Raw genomic sequence first — 17,064 nt, 5'->3', positions numbered from 1 at the left:
TGAGTGTTTCCAGCAGTATCCACCTCCTCTACCTGTTTTGCTTAAATTGATCTTGGTGATACTCATTAGATCCCCTGCACCAATCACTTCGTAAATCAAGTCCACCTTCCACTCTTTCCTATCAAAGTAGATATGGTGGTGGACACGAAGGTCTGGATCAGTAATATGTTAGCGTTGTGCAGCTGGACGGGGAGGCGAGTCTGGGATCCAAACGTCTTCCCATACCATCGTCTCAGCCCCGTCTCTATCATCCTCTATAGGCCATCACTTAGAACTTGTTTTGCTGCCATCAAGATGTTCTAACCATAGGAAGGATTTTAGACTTTTCCGGTTCTCATCAGACAAAAGTGGCGATAATACTTCCCTTTCAACACACATGCCAGAAACAAGTTTGGGCCAGATCAATTTTAATGGACGTTACAATCTTAGAACCGAAGAGAACTGGAGACTTTGATTTATTCAATTGTTGTCATGAGGCTTCCCCGTATACGTAGATGATTCACATCAATTCCACGCATTGAGGTGTTTCTTCTCTACAAAAGAACATGCCATCGTAGTTCGCGAATAAGAGATGAGAGATGGTTGGGTTTCCTCTAGCGATAATACTCAAATTAACCTTTGAGCACATTTTACTCTCTCAAATAAAATGTTCAGTTGTAGTACTTAGGGATCGAATCCATAAGAAGCGAGGACACACAGTAAGCTCAAAGCAGTCAATGATTAAGCTAAGCAATATATTTAAAAGCAGTAAATCAAACAGAAAAAGCAGAATTGATTGGTTGGTTTTAAGTAATGAGAATATAGCTAGATCTAGAGTTCATGCAATCATGATTATAGAGATATAGAATGCTTAAGGTATGTATGTGATATTCTAGAACTAGAATTCTAAAGTATAGATATCCAGCTTTCGCATGTGAGTAATAAATTTTCTAAGTCCAGTATTCCAGCTTTCGCATGTGAAGCCAGAATGAGTGTCGATCGTTGCTACCTTTCTAGCATCGATCGACACTTCCTTAAACCCGTTTTAAAGTCATATCCGATAGGTTCATTAAACTTCCTAGACTAGCTGTTGTATGTACTTAGCAACCTAGCTCAAAAGAATAAATTTAGGTGAAGAACCTACAGTTGTAGTTGTCTACAATCCTAAGATATAGTTCTAGTTAGATACTCTAGAGCACAAGCATTAATAGCAATTCTAATGATTGATATCTTTATCACATTAGCAATTATATAGTTTTGGCTAATCCTTCATAACCCTAATTAACCCTATATGTAACAAAGAGAACTACTTTGACATAGCAAAGCAGAACATAGCAATAGTCTGAATAAAATGCATAGAATAAGGTTAAAAAATCAATGGAGTTCATATACAAAGCTCTGAACGAATTTTCTCTCCAAATCTACTTAAAACCCTAAAACTGTTTGCTGTGAATAATAGAAAATAAGAAAGCGTGTGTTGCCTAATACAATGGCAGAGCACATAAATATTAGGTACAAGTCTTGTAATTATGTAGATCTTTGCGCTTAACTCGGCCTTGAACAAGTCTTGTAATTATGTGGATAAGTATTACTGCATGTGTTATTGGATTTTCATTGTAATTTCCCTTCCAAATGGACGTCCTACACGATTCTGTCTTTGGAACGCTCATACGCATATTTGGAATAAAAATCTCTTGTTTTTAAATTTTGTTTTTTCTATCGTTACAGCACCTTTTTGTCCTTGGCTATGTATAAAACCCAGACCCCCGTAAAAAGGTTTGCTTTCTTCGTTACAAATTGTTGACGGTGTGAATTTTGGTTCCACATTGCCTATTCTCCATAGAAGTTTAGGACACCCTAACCTTATGATTAGTTTTACCGTATCAGATATCCAAAGCAGCAGAGACAAGAAAAAGGTGACATGGTGAGAGACAAATGCTGACGTGGCGAACAAGGGAGAGGTCGACGGCAAAAAGAAACCTGACGACCGCCGGAAACGATAAAAGTGAGGTAACAAAGCTTGGCTAAGAGGACGGGACAGAGAAACGAAATAATGATTCTCCCTAATCTGTAAAACCTACTTTTTTCCTCCATTTTCGACAAGCTGACATGTTAGTCTAGATATCTGGTTTTCCTGAGTTAGATACGAATATTAATTGGTTTATTATCTGTAAGAGCTGACTTGGGTAATGGCCCTAAATTCAAAAGTATACTTTCCATGTTCACTCCTAATATCTTGAAGTGAAAATTTAATCACTAGAACCAAACGAAATATCCATAAATGCATATTATACAAACTCGAACATTCCCAAACATGTTGGAAATATATTACAAAGCCAAACCCATCGACTACATTATTTTTCTTTCAAAGTCGAATAAGTTGTTTTCCAACTCGATCCCTTCCATTTAGTTCATCTTATTAGGCCATAGACCTTATATCGGTAGAAAACGAGTTCCTTAGAGGGTATGAAGCTCGCATCGCAATACCACAGAAGCCTCTAGGATCAGCAGTGTTGCGAGCCATCTTCATGTAGCCAGCCTCTCCCCAAGTGTTGCCCCACGAGTTTCTCACGATCCAATAGTCACGTCCTTTCTCTGTCCCATACCCGACTACAACAACTCCATGGTTTAGGTTTGTTCCGCACGTTCCATCAAAAACTCCCTTTCAGGTAAGGAAAAAATATTCAATGCATATAATAACACAATTATCTTGCGCTAAACCACTTTTTAAAAGAAACGCGAAGAATTCTCACCGACTCGTAAAGCTGAAACTCCCGGCTGCTGGAATCGATAACTGCAGTTACAGGCTGGTGAGCAACCGCTTTCCTAAGAGCATGTTCGTCGTTTGCAAGCAAATTCTCATACCCATCAATCATAACATTCTTGTTGTTTGCCTACAAAAATAGTTTTTTTTTTTTTAACATCTACTAAAATAGTTTTAACAATAAAATATTTGAATATTGACGTTTCATGTTGTTTACGTAAGTGATATTATCATTTATATATATGCGATTGTAACTATGCCGACCTTAAGGCTGGCGTCACAGACTCCATTAACAGCCTTGTAAGGATAATCGCTGTTGGTACGAAGACCCCCATTTTCAACTATGAACTCATAGGCAGTTTCGACTTTTCCTCCTCCGCAACCATTATTTTCTTTGTTGCAATTGATCAAATCCTGCTCGGACAAAGTAACTAACTCTCCTGTAACGATCTTGTTCAAGCTTTCCACTGCCCCCACAGTCGAGAAAGCCCAACAACTTCCTTCAAAAATAAAAACAAAGCATGCAAGAATGAAACTTCTATACATTTTGACTAGGATATCGGTAATGTTAATGGTTACTAGTGAGTGTCGATTCTTGTTTGTCACTAACACTAACGTTTCCGCATGTGGCGTGGCCCAACCGTGAGAGTGACACATCCAGAAATGATAAGAAATCTTAAAATATAGAAGATAAACTTATTTAAATAAATATATAATTTTCAATCAAACGGATTTATCAAACATAGAATTAAGAGAAAATATATGTTTTAATTAAAAGGACATAACTGATACTAATAAAAAAATATAAAGGAAAAATATGTTTCAGTATTGACAGATGAATCGTAGACGACAAATAAATTTTTTGTCCTTTACATGTGACTATCTTAAAGCTGTTGTGTAAGAAACATACATCTAGTCCAATAAACTACAAACCAAATGTCCAATAAACATGTAAATTGAATTGTGTCAACTTCCTTCATAAATATGTTTTTTTGTAACTTTAACTTCCTTCATAAATAAGAAAGCGAGTATAGAAAAAACAAGAATCAATACTACTAAAGTAATTTTTATTTACTTACAAATAGTATATGTTAGACTATTACATTTAACTAGTTTTCATGTTATTTCTACTTATACTTATTAAATATACATCATGCCTAAAATTAAGAAACTAAATAACTAATCTATTACTTTTTGAAACTAATGAATTCAATTTATATTAAAACTAAATTTAAATAACTAATCAATTATTTTACTAATTAATAATTTAATATAGTAAATAATGATTTATGCCTACTATTTAGTACATATACAATTGTACATTAATCCGAAACAAATTCTTCAAAATCTTCACCAAATACATTAAAATACAATTCTTATAGTTAGAGTATTAAAACTATATATATATATATATTATAGAATAAATATTAATATTTAGCTACTGTTAATATTTAGTGGTATGATGGAACATGTATTATTGATATTTTTTTATGAGCATAGTTCACAGATTATTCCAACAAAGATGTGAAATATTTATCAAATATAAAACTAACAGAACAAAACATAAAAATCACTTTAAGTTAGGCTTGGGCGTTGTTCATGTACCAAGATACGGGTTGGGTACTTTGAATTTTGGTTTTAATTTATATCACATCGTAGATCTCATTCTGGTAAATTTGTAAATGTGGATTGAGTTCAGATATAACACATTAGTTATAGTTCTAATTTGTATCACATCCTAAAAAGCATAAAAAAAAAACAATATATCATTCAGATTTAGGCTATATTGGTTTGGTTCTGATATATTTTAGGTTAGATCCAAAATTTAAAATCAAACATAAGAAATAAATACTTATTAATATAGAACTGGATATTTAAGGTACTTATTTAAAATTTAAATACTTATTTTTAGATATCATTTCTAAATAAATATAAAATTGAATATCTGAAGTAATTTTTAAATATTTATATTTGTGATTATATGGACATCGGATCGGTTTTTCGGGTTTTCCGGTTTTTGGATTACCCATTCGAGTTTGGCTAATAAATAATTCGGATTCAGATATGTTCCGTACTACAAGACCCATTATGGTATTTACGACCGGGTATAGATCAGGTTTTCGGGTTTGTGTTATGTTCAGACTTTGGGTTACGGATTTTTTGCACATGCCTACTTTAAATAAAGAGAAAATATGATTATATAAAGCTTTCACAAAAAATTATAATGCGCTTTGAATGCGTGGATCAAAATCTAGTATATTCTTATATGAGAGAGTTTCCAAAATCTATTAATAGGTTAGTGTGCCACATGTTTATTTTTAAGTGGTAAAGTTATTTTGTAAGCTTAAAATTCTATTATTTAATAATTAAACTACTTTAAAATGCTAATATATAAGGGTTAAAAACCCATTTATAGAAAACCAATGAGTAATGATGCTCTACAGATTGTTAGATTGAATTTTAAAATCACAACACTTACTGCAATCGCCTTGATATTTGATTTCAGTCACTGCGCCTTTTTTCCTCCAGTCAACGGACTTGGGCAGAACATCACCAACACTAGTCTTGTATCGGTCGCTGCTAGTCATGATAAAGTGGTTCTTGGGTGGTCCTGGATCAGCTCCGTGACAAACTTCTTTGTACTCACGTAGAGATAAATCAGCAAACCGGGTCAAACCAAGCCGATAACTAAGATTCTCAGCGTTTCGGTTAGTAATGAAACGTAGGTTGTCCTTGAAAATCGTTAAACGCCGTTCCTTCTCAGCAACGGAATTGTATGCTTTCGCATGTTTGACGATCCATGAATCGAAGATCAGCTCAGCCTCACCGTCGAAGATGCTCTGGCGACGACCAGGACCCGCGGTCACGTGGTGATTATCGTCGTAGGACACGACGGACATGTCCATGGCAGTGACACAAGATATGATGACCATTGCTACTAAGAGGATCAGAATGGCTGATTTAGCACTACGCATTCTCATTTTTATGATTAAACTGATGAAAACGTTGATTTGCGTTTTTTTTACTTCTGTGTTGTGTAAATTTGGCTAGCTTATGGCAGTATTTATAGTACTTCTAGCTCAGATTACAATTGTCCTTTGGAGTGAACAAATGGGCAAACCTACTCTTGTAAACATTTGCATGAGGGCCCCAATAAAAACTTCTTTTTTTAACTGGCTTAAGGCCCCAGTAACATCTTTCCGAGATTCTGAAACAAGAAATTGTTTGATAATATTGTATATAAAATTTTACTTTTACGCTTAATATTTACTTAGAAAATCAGTTAAACTGTTTTACATCTTAACAATTAAAAATGATAAATAATTAAGACGTTTATGGATTATAATTTTCATTCAAATTTTTCACATAACCAAAAGACCAGACCTAAAAATCTAGACTAGTCTCTTATATAATATGAAAACTATAGTTTGCAGTAAACATGCGTGATTATTTTTATTTTATATGGGTTAATTTTTTAGTTATATGGATAAATGATTAATTATTATGTACTAAATCTGCTCTTATATATATTGACAAAAGAAATTGCTCTTATATATGAGGGATTTGCCAAAAAAGACTAAAATCTTGATTTTAAATACAAAAGTATACCTCAAATTCAAGCAAATGGAAAAGTAACCTAAAAAGATAGTAAAATCACAATGATTTTTTTATGACGAAACAAAAAATCTGTAATAACTTTTACGATTATAACCATGTGAAATCTTCTCATGTATTTAATCTTAAAAATAATTTATAAAAAACATTTTGATGGAAAATAAATTGAAAACATGTAGATATACTAAAAATTAAATAATATAATATAGATGAGTGAATATAGGTGTAAGTCATGATTGGTTTAAGGTTCGGTAACATATGTTGTAGTATTATTTTTATTTTAAGGTTATATTTTAGAATTTTAATTCTTTTAAGAAAAATAAAGCTGTATGATGCTCCTTTGATGCAGTCTGAACAAGACTCTGGTTTAGTCCCAGGGATGTACATGCTAATGATGAAGATTCTATTGCGAATTTGGCGATTGACTAGTTGTCGAATCCATTGCTAGTCTGTAAACTGGAAGCAAGAGAAGATCGTAACTACGATTGGGTGTGAAGTATCCTTTGAAGCAGAATTGTGCAGAACCAGCATCTAAGCCAATAAGGAAAGAGCAAAAGATTAAAAATAAGGTTTTGAGCTTCATTCTTTCAAGATCTGAACCAAGGCATGGCTTCCTTTTTATCTTGGCCAACAAAAAAGGGCTAGTGTTTAGATGTCTGATGTGTATCCACAAACTCCATAAGCTATTTATTTCTTCAAAATGTAATGACAAATTCTTGACTACAATATTTTTATTTTTTCTAATTATACAAGGGTATCATGGCTCCACAAACTCCATAATTCTAGAAAAAATTATTTTTTGATATAATACGACTTTGTAACATAAAAATGTACAACAATCTCAAAATTTTAACTCCTATAAAAATGTACAACAATCTCAACAATCCAAAAAATATGAAGCGCGAGTCAAAATCTAGTTACATTCTTATACGAAAACAACTAAAACCCTTGATGTATTCAACAAACTATAACTATATTGATGTGAGATTTTCTTCAAGATGAGAAGAGGATTCAAGTAAAAGAGTAAAAATTAATAATAATCCTTCTGATATATTTACAAAGCCATTACAAGAAAAAATTCAAGCATTGTTTAAATTTGCTGAACAAGAATATATATTTTTACATAAATATAAATATAAGATTGGTATATAAACATTAGTTATAGAAAACTGAATATAAAATATATTTCAAATATAATTTAATGTATAAAATATAGTTTAACATATAAATATTTTCAAACAATTCAACTAATAGCTATAATCAATAAATAAATAAAATAAGTAATAATAAAAAATTAATAGCAAATAAAATATATAATACTTAAAATATGTCTACACATCTGCATAAACTGCATGAATACATATACGTGAGAAGGAAGAAGAATAACGAAGGAGTCGCGGGAAACAAATGACGTGGCTAATTCAAATGAGGTTTGATTTGAAGAAACACTCTTGCTCATTTGGAGGGTTTGCAGTTGTGTCAGTTGAGTCTATTAAATAATGAGTCAAGTGTTCGCTTTGTTTCTTAGCTTTGTATAGTGAGTTGAGTCGTTAGACTTGAGGAGAATTCTATTGGGTTAAGCCATCGATTCTCTATACAAAGTGTAATACATTGTTTCGATTGGTTCAATAAAGCGATTGAAGTGTTTGTGAAAAACAAAACTGCGTAATATCCGCGTATAAGATATTATGTGTTCGAACTAAATAAATCCACATACAACACAATATAATATAAACTAGGTGTTTTGCTTGCACATGTGGCATAATTCTTTTATAAAATATTTATTAGTAAATGTACAACTAATTTAAGGATCAACTTTTTAAAAACTCAAACATTAAATTTATGCCCTATTATGTGTTCGAACTAAATAAATCCACATACAACACTATATAATATAAACTAAGTATTTTTCCCGCACATGTTGACATAATTCTTTTATAATATATTTTATTTATTAATAAATGTACAATTAATTTAAATATCAAATTTTTTTAATCAAATATTAAATTTATACTATTTTATGAATCTTTCAATTTCTTAATCTAAAAACATTATTTTTGGATAACAATATTAATATATTTATTTTAAAATATGTTTTTATATTTAACCAGATTTTATTAAATTAATTTATAATCAGTTATCTAATTAAATAAACAAATATATAGTTGTTGATACAAAGTGATGTTAATAAACTAAATTCTTGGAATTACCAATACCTACAAAATCTAAAAATAAATCAAAAGCACAGGAATGTTCAACTACACCCAACTTTACATATCATATTAATCAAAGTAAATAAAATAATTGATATAAGTATAATTATATTGTGAAATACCTTGTATAATAACTGAATAAACACTCAAACAGACCAAACATGTTGACTAACAAAACCTTAATATCTAACGTATAAGATAAGTGTATTATCTATCTATTATTATATTCATTTCTAAATATTCTAATAGAGAATAATATGCTATAGTCATATATTTTTCCATTTAAAATAGAAACTGCTATTTTCTTTTAAATATAAAAATAAATAATATTTATTTATTATAAAATCATAATTTCTTATTTTCAAAATGGTCTTTTAACTTCCAAACTTTAATAATTATAAGGAAAACAAATAATTTTGGAACATACAGTTTTTATAAAAGTAGAATCATATTTTAATAGTTTTTAAAAAAAAATTTAACAAAGTTATAATTCTCTGAAATTCTTGAAAACATAAAAGTAAATACAGATAATTTAATTAATGTTTTGTAAATATTATCTTCTGCCTCCAGGTGTTGTAAAATCACGAATAACAAATAAATATAAATCAAATTTATTGTTATTGCTTATATACCTATTTTTAGAATTTTAATACTAAAATAAATTTAGTAATTTAGAAAAAAATATGTCATGACTTATTACGTTTACAAAATATAGAAATCAATTTTTGTTATTTTGTAAAATATATTTTAATATTTTAGTATAATGATAAATATAATTATTATATGTATATATACTACTAATTATAAAAATCAGTGAATAAGAAAGAAAGATGCCATATGAAACACAAAATAAATACATGAATTATCTTTTCCTTTTATTCAAACACATTTTTCCATTTTCTTTTTAGATAACTTTTATAATATTAATTTGTAATCAATTAAATAGTGAATTATACTTTAATTAGTCTAGTTAAGTTGTTATTTAAAATAATCAAATTCACTGCTCAAATAATAACATGAATTTTTCAAAATTTTACTCACGTTCTTCTACTTTTTATAAACTTTTTTTTTAGGCGGTCAATAAAAAAATTGACTTCTATATGAATTTGAAATTGCAAAAAATAATTGCTCTCTCTCTCTTCTTATATGTTAATTGTTTTGTATTTGATGTTTTGCATATAAATTGACCCAGTAAAATATTAACCTGCTACATAAGAATGAGAGAATAAAACTCTTGATGCTGTGATGGGGGCTCTGTTCTCCTTTTACCAAGGAATAAGAGATAGGTGAAAGCGGGCTCGTAGAAGTAGAGCAAAAACGAGTCTTACAGGTTTTTAAAATCCTCATAAGAGAAAAAAACATTGAGTAAGTTTCATTTAATTCTCGAAAGAACAGACTTTGGCTAAACAGGTGAAAATCCAGAGATCATTTTCATTCCATGCAGACTGGGGACCACAAAAATATTACTCAACGCTGTGCTGGTCTGGGCTTGGAGCTTCCGAACGGAGACCGTCGTTCTTCACCACTTCGCCAAGCATCACCACCACTCGGGCGGTCACTGCCTCTAGGACCAGGGACCCAACGGTCTCCTCCTTCAGCGGGAGGAGGTCCAGCTCTTTCCCTGCCACCGGTCCACCTGTCAGATTTCTGAGACGGTCCTCTGTTGCTTCCCCAGTGGTCATCTGCTGGAGGTGGTCCACGGTTGGCCCAGCGGTCAGCTTCTGCAGCTGGTGTTGGTGCTGCTGGGCCTGAGGCCTCAGCTGTCTGACGCTTGAACCTAGGAACATATTTACCAGCACCTGATGCTGGTGGCCCAGCAGCAGTAGCAACTGCAGGTTCTGCAGGGCGAGCAGGTGGTGCATCAGTTCCCTTCAACACCTCTTCCCGCCTCTTCTTTTCTTTCTCCTCAAGCTCTCTTTCTCTCTGCCTTTGCTTTTCAGCGATTTCATCCATCTTTGCTTTGTGTTCAGCTTCTTGCTTCTTGCGTTTCTCGGCTTCTATATATAAGAAGAGTTAAACCCGAAACAAGGGAGCTTCTATTAGATAACTCCAGTATCAATGTAAAATGATGTGTATTTATCGAAACATATCTCACTCACCTTCAAGCTTGCGAGCTTCCTCTTCTTCCTGCAGCTTTCTTATCCTTTCTTCTTCACTTGTCAAATAATACATCTGCTTCCTCTTGATGTCCCTTTCTTGCTTCCTTGCTCGAATGATTTGGCTTATGCGCTCTTCTCTCTCCGTCCTTATTCTGTCAAACTCTGCTTGTCGACGACTAATCACTTCCCCTTGGAATGTTTCCTGGACACACAAAGATTTGATTTTGAGTAGCTTGGAAACAAATAGTTAAATATACGAAGAAAAGAAACAAGAGAGTATTGAAATGAATCAAAGTGATGTAATTTCAGACATGCCAAAACTGACCTTAAACTCCAACATTCTGGACAACCTGTTCTTCTCCTTCAAGTCACTCTCATGACGCTCTCTACTGAGTTCAACTTCACGCTGAAAAAGAGAAGAGAGATTAAGGACTTCGTATACTTTCAACGCAGAGCCAAGTTGTACGAGAAGAAAAGCTACTGTAATAGTAACATTTTACCTGTTGCTCGCGTTCATAAAACTCTCTTTCCTCAACCAGTCTTCGCTGATATGCAGCTTCAATCAGTGGAGCAGCCTCTTCTCTCTTTGCTCGTTCCAAATAATCCATAGTTTTGGCAAGTTTCTGGAGTTTTTTCTCCATTTCCTGCCTTTCCTTGAGCTGCTCAGTTAAGGCCCTCTCCATCACAGTTTGCTTTGTCACCTTCTCCTACATTTAGTAGTATAAGTCGAGCCATATTAGTAATTGCAAACCAGTGATGAGCTACAATATATCTAACATATTCTGTTGGTAAACTTACTCCATCTAAAAGCGTCTTCTTCTTTCCCTTTTTCATGCGTTTCTCTGTGTCCTCCAGCAATGCCTGAGCTTCTTCAAGTTCCTTCTCCTCTATCTCCCTCAGGATTCTTTGTTTCCTTCTCTCCTGAAGCTCTGCTGCAAGCCTCTTTTGTTCTGCCTCCTCAGTTAGCCTCTGAAGCTTAAGCCGTTTCTGTTCCTCTTCCCGTTCCTTCAAAAACAAACATCAAATCAAGGAATTATCTTTAAGCAGTACAGCGTCATATCAATGGATAAGTATAAAAACCACAATGGAGAAATAGCCTTACCATTTCTAGTTGCTGGCGCTCTTGATCCTCCTTCCTCTTTTCAATGATTGATTTCCGAGCAAGCAGTCTTTTATGCTCCTTCTCAACAGTATCCGCTAGATTTGGTAATATGCCACCTAGCTTTGATGCTTTACTTGGAACAGGATACAGCATAGCTCTTACTTTGCTCAAACACTCAGCAAAAACAGCCAGATGATCCTTCAGTCCATCAGACTCGATACCCTAATAGGAAAAGTACATTTGATTGAATAAAATAAGTATATACCAAAGAGTCAAAAATGAAGAGCTATATCATTCAATGATGGGCATGATGTAAGAAATTTTGAACAAAAAGATCAACAGAAGCTTACCAAATTTCCAAAAATTACAACACCCTTCATGTGATCAACTTTCATGGCCACAAAACTGTTCTTCACAGCATCAACAGAAATCTTCTCTACCACTGAGAATTCGAAGAAGGGTACCAACTGAGATAAACTCTCAATTTTTATAGTCTGATAAATCTTAGACACCTGGAAAAATAAAAAGAGATGTATGAGTTTTGACTACAAAGAAAGAAACTCAAAATGGTTGAATGAATATTAACCCCCCACCTCCACACACACACACAAAGTAGAGAACAAAGAACACTCATTACCTGTTGAAGTAGCCTCAGAGTAGCGAGTTTCTCCAAAGAAGGAACATATTGGGAGAGTTGCACTTCAGGTAAAGAAGGAGCTGACGACAGCTTCCCACCAGATTTGGAAATTTTTTCGAGCAAAGGCTGAATCTTGGAGCCAAGATCAAGTGGGTGAAACTCATGCTCCAAAACATGGAAGAGATCTTTGACCTCCTGAGATGCACAGCTCAAAACACCTCTTGAAACCTAGAAACATGAAAATTAGATGCCAGTAAGGCGGCGATACATATTCCAAACCATAGTAAGAGAATATCAACAGTGTGATGTGGCTGCTAGAGGCTCACCAGCTCTGACAGAAGAGCTGACCTTGAAAGCTGTAAAAGAAATGCACGGGATTAGAAATAACAAATCAGAAAATAAAGGGTGGAATATATACATCAATAAAGTAACATCAGAGCGTATGTTACCATATCTCTGCCCTCAAATTTAGGTTCAAGATTGAATCCTATGAGGTTGGCCATCCTCAAATTGCGTTCTTTCTCATTTTCAAGTTCCATGTGAGATGCACTCTGAGACCTATCAAACGGTGGAACAGATAATGCAGCCAAGACAACAGATGATGCTATTAGCTGCAAATCCTTTTGGCTTAAGTTCTTGTTGAAATTTTTCTGAAGACTAAACAGCTTGAACCATGCATAAGCATGGTACAGATGGCTAGAAGAAATCCAGAAGATCTCGGTCAATTTGGAATAGTAGACCATCAACAAAGATGACTTGGGCGTCTTTTTGACCATGCACATCAATCCATATATATCTTCAACAGAACGAAAAGCTTCCTGGACAACAAATGAACCACTATTACTTATTTCCAGTAAACGGAAGAGAGAGCAGCATCAGAAAAAATTACAAGTGGAAAGAAAAGACACCTGCCAAAGTCCAAGCTCAGTAGCAACTTTCAACTGATCAAATCTTGTGTCCAGGTAGAGCTGCAAGCTCTCTGGGGCTGACAAGTCAGGCCTGTCTCTTTGGTCTCTGTATTTGTTCAGGTTTGCCAAATGGTTTCTAATAATTTCGCAAAGCCTACGGAACTCTGTTGTTCGCTTGTACTGCTTACAGAACTGAAAGGCTTTATGTGCTGTCATCTACACAATGAACAAATCTTAATCAACTAAAGATGAGAGGAAAGGTTAATCAGCATAACCTAGGCCCAAAAAAGAAAAAAAACAAACCGCATAGAGTGCTTCCAACTTTGAGTTGTTGCGCAATATCTCAAGCACAGTTCTGTAAGTCTCCCAAAGAAACTTGAACCAGGGGGTGACCAGCTCACGGTCAGATCTATCTTTCCCCTTCTCCCCACTGACAATACTGAGCTGCAAATCTTCAGGCTTTCTGTCAGCTTCAAGGTCATCGACATCAAGGGCCTCCTCCAGTGCATCAGCCTGGGAACGAGCCTGCTCGGCCTTGTCGGTAGAGAGATGAAGAAAGTGCTTGATTACCTCCTCCAAGGAGCTGACATTGACTTGCTGGCAGACAATGCGGTACTGGATCAAACCGTCCTTGGCGAAACGACCCCTCTTCAAGTCAACACAAAGATCCAGATACTTAAACATGATCTTCTCAAGTGGCTTCTGCCATGCTCTGTACCTCTTGGAGGTGATGAGGTCGTGAAGTGCCTGAAGGGCATCTTGTTTCTGTCCAACATTGATCAACTCTGCAAACACACCAAATGTCATTTCACTAACCCTGTAACCAAATCCATGGGCACTAAATGGAACTTACCATCAGCACGCTTCAATGCGTTCTCCGGTTTGGCAAAATGCGCCATGTTTAAGACGACCGAAATGGGATACACTCAATGCCTGAAAAGGATTGAAATGATCAATACAATATTGGGAAGCTAAGATGATGAAAGTGATGCCAATCCCAATCAGATTAATTCGGTGATAAAGACAAGAGATCCAATCACTATCGACCACGAAACTTATCACTAACCTGGACTTGTCGCCGTGAATAGAGAATGGTGGGAGAAAAGGGACGCACGGACTAGGGTTTCTCGTTTTAATATGTTCTAAGATATATATTATTGGTATTTGCAAATAACACCGCAAGCTTCTAATGTTTTGAAATTATCGTCAATTATCTTTCTGGTTTAAATAAAACCCAACTATGGAAATAAATCAAATAATGGGTTGTTCAATTGGGGAGACTCCATTTTATGGACTTTTTTTGGCTAATCAACACCTTTATATTCACCAAAGTTTGGGTACAATAGATTGAACCTCAACAGACATTAAACCACTAGTACAAAAAGATAATCTAGTATCACCCTAAGTCAGTTTCAAAGACTCAACGCTACCTAATCAATATTCTCCTTGTACATTAAACTCAATAAGAACGAAAAAAATCCTACAATCCAGAATGTTATCGCCTCTTCAACCTCCTAATTAGACCTCATGATACAGAAACACTTACTAATACAATGGGATAAGTCTAGAATTGAGATTCCATAATATACGAAGTTGTTGGATCCAACATATGATGGGCATGAAAAACTTGGCCCTACAGCATCTGCACCATAGGCGCATTCCTAGATTCAAATTCATACCATCATTTTTCGCCGTCATGATCCTCAGCCAAAAAATGGACAAACTCATCTAGAATGAAAAGACGAACCTCAATAGCAGACATTGGTCAGTACAGTATATCCAAGTTTCCGGAGATGCGTATCTCATACCACCGGTTAGAGAAAACATTGCCGCCAACGCTGGGATGTAGAGGCTCTGCCACATACCATTGTAAGTAAGTTCCTCGAGGTGACCATTCCTTCGTTGCAACCTTGATACATGTTGTCCCCGAGGACCGAGAAACGAATCGCGTTTTACTTGCCGTTGAAACCTCTCCTCCAATAGTCTCGCCTCCTCGCAGGAAGGAAGATCATTGTGGAGGAGTCTTCTCCCCGACCCGACCCGAGCCATGCGCCTCCACCGTCGAAGAGTCGCCGAAGATATGTACAAGGAAATCAGATATGGGTCGCCTCTAGCTCTAAAAACCGACCTTCTCCCCTCTCTTTTCACGTAAGAGTCTCGCCGCTATTCTAGAAGATGCTGGTAAGAGTCACTGACAAACTCAAGACGAATTGCCGGTAGAAGTCAGCAAACCCAGAATCATCGAGCAATGAGACTAAGGGAGAGACAAAGTGGAAGAGAGCAAAAATAAAATGAGGAAAAGGGGGAATAAGAATACAAACAAGGAGAATCTATTAATATTATTGTTTTCACATAATATATGACCAAATATTTGCAAATATCATATTGTAGAGGATCTAATAATGTTTTGAAATTATTATATTGTCTATAAATAATTGGTGTCATATGGTTACTTTTGAAATTATCATTTTTAAAAACCAAATTAGTATATAAATTCAAGATAGATAAAAAAGTATTGTAAATTTACATATACCATAGATTTTTTTCTAATGATACTATTGATATAAAAAAATTGTCAACCTTCTGATTTCATTAAAAGGCTTTGTAAGCAATTTTAGGTATAAACGGATTGAACCTGGCCCAATATATTATTTTACAAGCCCAAATCGAATCCCAAGCTAAAAGATAACAACAACGTATAACCTAACACATGTATATGAAGTGTTTGCTTGATCCTTAAAACGTGGAAATCATGGGGCAAAGGTGGATGGATCGTGGCTTCAATCACCACTCTGACACGAGCTCCACCGTATCAAAAGTTTTGGAACACTGTTGTTTGAAACTTCATCTTCTCCACCACACCTACTGCATCATCCTTGGTTTGTACTCCATGAACTCCATCTTTCACTCAATCCTTTGCTTGTGCTTGAAAACCTCAGACTCCAACGGATGATAATCCGGGAAAGCTTGGATGACCTACGGGAGATTTTTTCCGGACCATCTTCAGGAAGATGCCGACTCATCTAAATCTCCATAATAATCAGCCAAGATCAAATCCAATACCACAGCTTCCTTTCCTTAAAGATACTCTACTAACTAAAAGCCTATTTGGCTTCACAAAGGAGAGTAGAAATTGACTCCCATTAGAAAGGATTAAGTGAACATCCATGAAGAAAGAGAAACTCATCACAAAACAAAAGAAATTTGAAATTACTGTGAAAGAAAGGAGATTAAATTATTTGAATTCAAAACAAATTAGGGAAATATAGAACTTGAAGAACAACACTTATTGAGTTATTTGTTTTGAAGATACTCAACAAATCGCCCAAAGCGAAACTAATTCCTCACCAGGAAAGAAAAATCGTCAAACGAAGCAAAAATTCAATATTTCGACTCAAAGTTATTTTACATAAGAAAACAGGGAAAATCTCATCTTTCTTCTGAAGAATATGAGTCTGATAAGAGGGACAAGAAGAGAGAATCCCCCTCTCTCTAGAGAGGAGAGATAGCCCGAATTTACTTTTTTTGATATGAATAATCCGCATATGAATGAAACATCTGATCGGGGGCACAAAAAAACTAATTCATCTGTAATACCACTAAAATAACCACGAGAGAATGATCCGCGCACCCGCGCATGCATTAGTTCTTACATTTTTATACATTGATATTTGTTTTTCATAATTAGTGTTATATATTTTAGATGTGTCGTAATATACCAATTATATTCAACAGACCTGGACCAAA

General features: G+C 34.6%; 2 protein-coding genes across 2 annotated transcripts; both read right to left on the bottom strand.

Annotated features, from left to right (window-relative positions):
* Nucleotides 1-2,236: 2,236 nt before the first annotated feature.
* On the bottom strand, nucleotides 2,237-5,792 carry LOC106397196 (probable cysteine protease RDL4). Its single transcript, XM_013837771.3, has 4 exons — nucleotides 5,223-5,792; nucleotides 3,008-3,243; nucleotides 2,733-2,873; nucleotides 2,237-2,641 (listed from the first exon to the last, which is right to left on the bottom strand). The coding sequence occupies exons 1-4, from the start codon at nucleotides 5,722-5,724 to the stop codon at nucleotides 2,399-2,401; spliced, it is 1,122 nt and encodes a 373-aa protein (XP_013693225.1). The 5' UTR covers nucleotides 5,725-5,792; the 3' UTR covers nucleotides 2,237-2,398.
* A 4,062-nt stretch (nucleotides 5,793-9,854) lies between these two features.
* Nucleotides 9,855-14,456, bottom strand: LOC106401144 (eukaryotic translation initiation factor 3 subunit A). Its single transcript, XM_013841601.3, has 14 exons — nucleotides 14,384-14,456; nucleotides 14,171-14,250; nucleotides 13,621-14,102; nucleotides 13,318-13,533; nucleotides 12,859-13,227; nucleotides 12,736-12,765; nucleotides 12,410-12,637; nucleotides 12,123-12,284; nucleotides 11,773-11,994; nucleotides 11,469-11,675; nucleotides 11,171-11,377; nucleotides 10,996-11,076; nucleotides 10,671-10,872; nucleotides 9,855-10,568 (listed from the first exon to the last, which is right to left on the bottom strand). Exons 2-14 carry the CDS (start codon nucleotides 14,214-14,216, stop codon nucleotides 10,039-10,041), a joined length of 2,982 nt encoding a protein of 993 aa, XP_013697055.2. The 5' UTR covers nucleotides 14,217-14,250; nucleotides 14,384-14,456; the 3' UTR covers nucleotides 9,855-10,038.
* Nucleotides 14,457-17,064: the final 2,608 nt, after the last annotated feature.

This window comes from Brassica napus, chromosome A2 (assembly GCF_020379485.1).
Source record: "Brassica napus cultivar Da-Ae chromosome A2, Da-Ae, whole genome shotgun sequence".
In the NCBI taxonomy this organism is placed as follows: Eukaryota; Viridiplantae; Streptophyta; class Magnoliopsida; order Brassicales; family Brassicaceae; genus Brassica; species Brassica napus.
The sequence above is the reverse complement of the archived record's forward strand: the minus strand, read 5'-3'. Positions and strand labels throughout refer to the sequence as shown.